General features: G+C 47.2%; 1 protein-coding gene across 2 annotated transcripts; it reads left to right on the top strand.

The window, feature by feature from the left end:
• Nucleotides 1-1,299: 1,299 nt before the first annotated feature.
• LOC118508058 lies at nt 1,300-7,222 on the top strand. 2 transcript variants are annotated; one of them, XM_036047510.1, is made up of 2 exons: nt 1,300-4,055; nt 4,710-7,222. In XM_036047510.1, exons 1-2 carry the CDS (start codon nt 1,848-1,850, stop codon nt 7,074-7,076), a joined length of 4,575 nt encoding a protein of 1,524 aa, XP_035903403.1. In that variant the 5' UTR covers nt 1,300-1,847; the 3' UTR covers nt 7,077-7,222. The 2 variants fall into 2 exon arrangements, with proteins under 2 accessions (XP_035903403.1, XP_035903402.1); XM_036047509.1 differs by having other exon boundaries at nt 1,300-3,803; nt 4,383-7,222.
• The last annotated feature ends 329 nt before the right edge of the window (nt 7,223-7,551 follow it).

Raw genomic sequence — 7,551 nt, forward strand, 5'->3', positions numbered from 1 at the left:
AACCCTTACCTAGTATTTTCAAGTCATTTTAGGAATTTATTCTGGGTTAGAAACTTTTTCTGGTTCAGCCAGGAAAAAAGACTAGTTTGTCGAACTCTAGCGACTCCAAAGGTGATCCACGAAACGAAGGTGCACCGTTGCCGGAACTGGTCCTGCTTAATCCAGGAAGAAACCTAACGTCCGATCCGAGTTGATCTGCAACACGACAAAAAAACGAGCGTTCTCGAATCGATCTTTCGTCGCGGATCGGTTCATAAACGGTTCATCATATCCAATTTGATGACCCCGCAGCACATTTACATCATCATCATATGCATCAGAACTTCCACTGCTTGTTAAATGAGCGAAAAACATAGGATTCTTTTTTGATGTTATTTTAAAGAAAAATATATTCTTTTAACGTTCTAAACTACAAACAGAAAAATCGATACCTAACATGATGTTCTTATGCTTGTTTCGCTCAGTGTACATGCTTTATTGGAAGAAATCTTAAGCTAAAAATGATAAATAATCGATTATCGCGAAAAGGTAATTTGATGTCTTAAATTAAGTTCCAGTGCTACATGGGGGTGGTCCGGTGGCCGAGGCGATAACGGCGCCGGTCTTCTCACGGCAGGACCGGGGTTCAAATCCCATCCAGACCACCTCTCCGTACGCCGGGCTAACTACGGGGTAAAATAAAGTCACAGAAAGCCAGAAATGGCAGGCCGAGACCTCTCGAGGTTGTAATGCCAAGAAATAAGAAGAAGCTACATGAAAATACCGTAAGCCGGTTTTATTTTTTTGATCGTTAAGGATTTCTTTTAGTATTTAGTTAAGGATACTCTGAATCGTTCTTCTCAGATGCAACGTATTTTTTGTATTCCGAAATAAACCGACACTACTCCAGGAGTCAGGTGAGCCGTTTGCAAAAGCAGACGGAAGACAAATATTTATGAAGGCAGGACCTCCCATCGGAGAATATCCATACTCTCAGATTGCAGCTACCTTTACTCCCCCAGTTTCATGTACCTTAGGAAGTAAGTTTCTATTGCAGCGCTCATCTGCTGCACCTGGCTCACCGCAGGTCCTTGATTGGACGCCTGGATGTAGTATTAGGAACATATGTTGTTGAATTTGGATAATTAGTATGATTAATTAATTTGCATGAAAATATTTTGAATTGTTATTGCATGAAAAATAAACAACACTTGACAACACTACGAGCAGAGAGTATAAACCAGACGCCAATGTAAGAAAAGTGAACTAGAGTAATTGAATTATGTACAAATCTGACGGTTGAATAAACATTACAAAAGCAACTTCCAAACGCATAACACATATTCAATTATCCGCTCCAGTTTTAGAAATTCCCAAATATCACAAGTTTCCTCCCTTCACGACCGGTGTAATTTATACATTTGGTCCTTCGAACCGGATCGGTGAAAGGAAGCATTACGTGCAGTGAAACTTGCAGCAGGACACTACGTGTTCACAGATTTGGGAATAAACGGCACTACGTACCGTTTATGTACAGTGGTGATTCAAAGTGTGATATTTCTCCGTTTAAATCCGTTGTGTTTATCATAACCTTTGGTTGCCCCGCTATCACGGGCAAAGGAGACGTTTGTGAAGTGTTCGTGAAGATTACATCGTGTCACGAACAAGGAACAGAAAAGCGAGTTGTGTAGTTCGATCGGAACGCGTAAGAAAACCGACGCCACCCACGCCATTTCAAATTTGGCACCCATAACTGCAACGACACCCATTGCGTTTTCAAATTTGCGCCATTCGAAATTTGGGTTTGCGTACAAGTTGCATCCAAGTTACAGTGAGATTATCCTACGCGCCAAAAATTCAAAGAGAAAATGGCGAAACAATTAAAAACGTTTCAACTGAAAAAACGCCAAGCTGCCGAGCTAATTAAAACCGTGGAACAGTTCACCAGTGAATATACCGATGATAGAGTGAGTGAAGTATCAGTGTGTCTAGACCAGCTGGAAAGGTATTACGAAGATTTTCTCCAGGCAAGCGCGAAAGTTTCGGAGCTAGATGAGGATGGGGCGGAAACGTATGTGGCGGAACGTTGCGAAATGGACACGCGTTACCGACGCGTGAAGGGTTTCCTTCTACGAAGGCAACCCTCGAACCCGGGTGTGAGTGATTCGGTGTTGATCGCGAATTCAACGATGAATACTACGGGACGATCGAGTGCTGTGAATGTGCGTCTGCCGAAAATCGAATTACCTACGTTTGATGGTGATTCTACCAAGTGGCTTACTTTCCGGGACCGATTTGTAGCTATGATTGATTCTTCCGCGGACATTCCTAACATCATGAAGCTGCAATATCTGCTGTCGTCGTTAAAGGGTGATGCTGGATTGCTCTTCGAGCATACCACCTTAACAGCTGATAATTACGACGTGACGTGGACTGCCTTGCTGAAGCGATACGACAACCCGCGTACGCTTGTTCGCGAGTACTACCGGAAGATTCATCACCTACCGACAGTGAGCCGTGAAAGGGTGGATGAATTGGCGCAGCTCGTGGATGAATTCACGCGGCACGTGAACGGGCTGAAGAAACTCGACGAGCCCGTTGAGTACTGGGATACGCCGCTCGCCAACCTCTTGCTGATGAAACTGGACACGGCGACCATCTTGGCTTGGGAAAACCATTCAGCACAGCACACGAAAGATAAGTACAAGGAGTTAGTAGATTTCCTTCATAGTCGTGTCCGAATCCTTAAGTCAACGCGTGAGTTTTCCCATACTGAACTAAATACGAGAATGGTGGCCGGTAGCAAAAAAATATTCGAACATAGACCAAGGTTGGTGGGTAACACAGCGACGGCAGGAAGAGCAATACCGCATATGTCAGCGCCACAGCCACCACAACCACCGTGCATTTTTGGTTGCACGGAGGCTCACCATTTGCGGGTTTGTCCGGAATTCGCAAATAAGGACGTACCCCAACGGCGGGAAATCGCAACACGAGAACGGCTGTGTTGGAATTGCCTGAATCGTCATCACCAAGTGAGGGATTGCCGCTCGTCGTACCGGTGCACTACGTGCAAGGCACGACACCATTCACTACTACATGTGAATTCAGCGGTTACCATGGCTGCGCAATCCGATGAGGAAATGGTTCTTCTGGAAACGGTCCTTCTCCAGCTCGTGGATGATCACGGCAACACGTATGATGCGCGGGCACTTCTCGATTCGGGATCGATGTGCAATTTCGTTTCCGAAACCATGGCGCAGCGATTGCTAACACCATTGTCAAAGGTAGACGTTGCCATATCTGGTATAGGGCAACAGATGCAGCACGTCAAGGGTTCCATTACAGCGGCCGTTCAATCGAAAGGGGCTGACTTCTCTACAACAATGGAATTCCTTGTACTAAAGACTCCGTCGGCAGATCTTCCAACCACACCGATAAACGTAGAGTCGTGGTTCCTCCCGAATATAAAGTTGGCTGATCCTACTTTCCACGTCCCCGGAAAGGTAGATGTGGTTATTGGCGGTGATACATTTTGGGAACTACACACTGGAAGGAAGCGGTCACTGGGCGAAGGAAAACCATGGTTGTTGGAGACACCGTTTGGATGGGCGATCTCTGGGAATACTTCCCGTTGTTCTGGGCCCAATTTGCGGTTGTGTCACCTGGCAACCAATGAAGGTGACATTGCAGCTTCGCTACAACGGTTCTGGGAGGCTGAGAGCATTTTAGAAGGCCCTGCGTTGTCTTTGGAAGAAGACCTGTGTGAGAAGTATTATGCTTCCACGACTACGCGAAATGCTCAAGGTCGCTATGTCGTGTCGTTGCCGCGAAATGCCAAACCGGAGAAAGTCCTGGGTTTGTCAAGGGATATAGCAGATCGGCGTTTGTTGGGAGTTGAACGGCGGCTAAAGGCCAATCCTGTAATGGAAAAGGAGTATAAAAGGTTCATGGTAGAATACGAGCAGTTGGGACACATGGTGAAACTCACCGAACCTGTCGACGATAGTGAGCCGCACTGCTACATCCCTCATCATGCCGTGATTAAGGAGTCGAGTTCTTCAACCAAGGTTCGTGTTGTTTTCGATGCATCCTGCAAAACAACATCGGGCTACTCCTTGAACGACACCTTACTCATTGGCCCAACGGTACAAGATGATCTGCTCACAATCATCTTGCGATTCAGGAAGCATTCTGTCGCATTAGTGGCAGACGTGGAGAAGATGTACAGGCAGATCCTGCATTATGATAAAGATCGAAAACTGCTACGCATTCGATATCGGGAACGTTCAACCGAACCAATAGCAACGTATGAGCTACAAACGGTGACCTACGGTACTGCATCAGCTCCGTTCTTGGCCACTCGTACGTTGCAACAAATCGCGCATGACAACAAACAGGAGTACCCCAAAGCCGTAGACCCGGTTCTGCATGATTTTTATGTGGATGACTTGCTGACTGGTGCAGCAAGTGTTTCAGAAGCCATCGAAACACGTAAACAGATATCATCGATGTTGGAATCAGCGGGCTTCTCACTAAAGAAATGGGCGTCGAACATACCGGCTGCGCTTGATGGTGTTCCAAGCGCCGATTTGGCCATCAAATCAGTTCTAGACTGGCAAGAAGACCAAGCAGTCTCAACACTGGGCTTGGTTTGGGAACCATCCAACGATATGTTTCGGTTTCGGGTGGATTTGCCAACCCCTGCAGAAGAGCTGACACGATGCCTGGTGTTATCATACACGGCCAGAATCTTCGATCCTCTTGGTCTGTTGGGACCAACGGTGATACTCGCCAAGATGTTCCTGCAACGCCTATGGGGATTGAAGCACGAGGGGAAGACGCTGGACTGGAATCGTCCGCTACCAGCGGAGATTCAGGAAGAGTGGAGGAGGTTCCACTCAACGCTCTATGTGTTACGCGAACTGCGAGTACCTCGATTGGTGGCACATAGCAATCCGGAAAGGCTGCAGCTGCATCTCTTCGCGGATGCATCTCAAGGAGCCTATGGAGCATGTTGTTACGTACGCTCGGATTCGACACGGGGCTCTACGGTTAGATTGCTAGCGGCTAAGTCCAAGGTGGTGTCCCTCTCAAACACACATTCCATCGCCAGATTAGAACTGTGTGCAGCACGGCTAGCAGTACACCTGTTCCAGAAGGTGATTCGAGCACTCAACGTTTCATCGTCGACGGTTATCTGTTGGACAGATTCCATGACCGTCATGCATTGGCTCAAATCATCACCTCGTCGATGGAAGCCGTTCGTCGCCAACAGGGTGGCGCAAATACAAGAGGAGACCCGAATTTCATGCTGGCGTCATGTTCCTGGTAGCGATAACCCGGCGGATGATATATCGCGCGGGTTGAGGCCCGAAGAGTTACTGCAGTGCGAGCGATGGTGGCAGGGGCCACGTTGGTTGTCCTACGGACAGGAAGAGTGGCCGGTGGAACCAGTACTCGCGAAAGAGAACGAGACGGACATCGAGGAGCGGTTAGCGGTGTCCAAAATAGTCATCACCTCTACGACGTGTGACTTTAGCAACACACTTTTCGCACGTTATTCCTCGTACGGCAAGTTGCGAAGGGTTGTTGCTTATTGCTTGCGAATCCTCTCCAACCTCAGGGCGAGCAAGTCAACGTCGATCAACAGCGTCAAGCGGAATACGGACATGAAGACGCTATTGAGTTCCGTTCCACCGCTTACAGCGGCGGAGTTGCAGGATGCGGAACTGAGGTTGTGTCAACGGGCACAACATGATTCGTTTGCGGAGGAGATGGACGACCTGAAACGAGGAAAGCTGGTGAGCGGAAGGTCGAGACTAAAGTGGTTGTCTCCATACCTCGACCCAAAGGGTGTGTTACGCGTCGGTGGCCGGCTTGGTAACGCCAACATACCAGAGTCAACCAAACATCCGATTGTCCTCGCTGCATCACATCGGCTGTCGACACTACTGGTCGAGAACACTCATCATCAAAAGATGCACGCGGGGCCACAATTCATGTTAGCAACAATCCGGCAGAAGTTTTGGTTGATTGGGGGCCGAAACTTAGCAAAGAGCGTGTACCATCGATGCCACACATGCTTTCGGAACAAGCCAACGCTGGTGAAACAGGCGGTAGCTGATTTGCCTAAGTCACGAGTGACACCAACGCGACCGTTTGCCGTCAGCGGCGTCGACTACTGTGGGCCGTTTTTGTTAAAGTCGACCGTCCGCAACCGAAGCCCAACGAAGGCATACATCGCGATATTCGTATGTTTCGCGACAAGGGCAGTCCATATCGAGCTGGTGAGTGATCTCACATCGACTGCTTTCCTATCAGCACTACGTCGCTTTGTCGCGAGACGTGGTAAAGTAGCCGAATTGCATTCGGACAATGCAACGACGTTCAAGGGCGCGGCACACGAGTTGCATCGCATCTATAGGATGCTGAAAATCGATGAGGGTGATAGGAGAGCGATCTTTGATTGGTGCGCAGAGAACGAACTGGTATGGAAGTTTATCCCCCCGCGTGCGCCTCATTTTGGAGGACTTTGGGAAGCGGCAGTTAAGTCCGCTAAAAGGCATCTGTTAAAGACGATAGGAGTTAGAAGTGTGACGCAAGAAAATATGCTTACCCTTCTGGCACAAGTTGAGCTTTGTTTAAATTCGCGTCCATTGATACCAATATCAGATGAGCCAACAGATTTGGAAGCACTAACCCCGGGCCATTTCTTGATAGGGAGTAGCATGCAGGCGGTACCACAAGTAGATCTTAGCAAGATTTCTCCGAACCGTTTGAAGGAGTACCAATTAGTGCAAAGGCAGATGCAAGAGATTTGGGCACGGTGGTACCCAGAATATCTACAGCAGCTACAGGCCAGGGCAAAGCACGCGAACAATACACCGGTGAAGCTAGAAGTGAACCAATTAGTGATCGTGAAAGAAGACAATACCCCACCTGCAGTTTGGCCAAAAGGGCGAATAACAGCTTTGCACCCAGGAAAGGACGGTGTAGTGAGAGTAGTAACTTTACGAGTGGGCACAGGAAAAGAAATTGTTCGAGCCGTCAGTAGAATCGCGTTACTACCCAATCCAATCGAACAGAGAGGTTAGAGCGGAAGAAGGATACACGTGCGAAATAGTAAACAACAGTTGTTGACATTTGGAGCGTCAAGTCAAGTTAAGTTTACACGTCGATCACATAGTTTCATGCATTTAAAAGAATTCTCTTTTGGTGGCCGGAATGTTGAATTTGGATAATTAGTATGATTAATTAATTTGCATGAAAATATTTTGAATTGTTATTGCATGAAAAATAAACAACACTTGACAACACTACGAGCAGAGAGTATAAACCAGACGCCAATGTAAGAAAAGTGAACTAGAGTAATTGAATTATGTACAAATCTGACGGTTGAATAAACATTACAAAAGCAACTTCCAAACGCATAACACATATTCAATTATCCGCTCCAGTTTTAGAAATTCCCAAATATCACAAGTTTCCTCCCTTCACGACCGGTGTAATTTATACATATGTTTTTAAAGCGTTTTTACAGGTATATTTTGAGACTCTTTTTTTTTGCTT

Source organism: Anopheles stephensi, chromosome 2 (genome assembly GCF_013141755.1).
Source record: "Anopheles stephensi strain Indian chromosome 2, UCI_ANSTEP_V1.0, whole genome shotgun sequence".
Lineage (NCBI taxonomy): Eukaryota > Metazoa > Arthropoda > Insecta > Diptera > Culicidae > Anopheles > Anopheles stephensi.

Excerpts from the sequence above, each read along its gene's own strand:
- LOC118508058 (XM_036047509.1), top strand. The coding sequence starts at position 1,848 with ATGGCGAAACAATTAAAAACGTTTCAACTGAAAAAACGCCAAGCTGCC. Across the intron at positions 3,804-4,382 it reads AAGGTCGCTATGTCGTGTCG|TACCCCAAAGCCGTAGACCC; the intron begins TTGCCGCGAAAT and ends AACAAACAGGAG.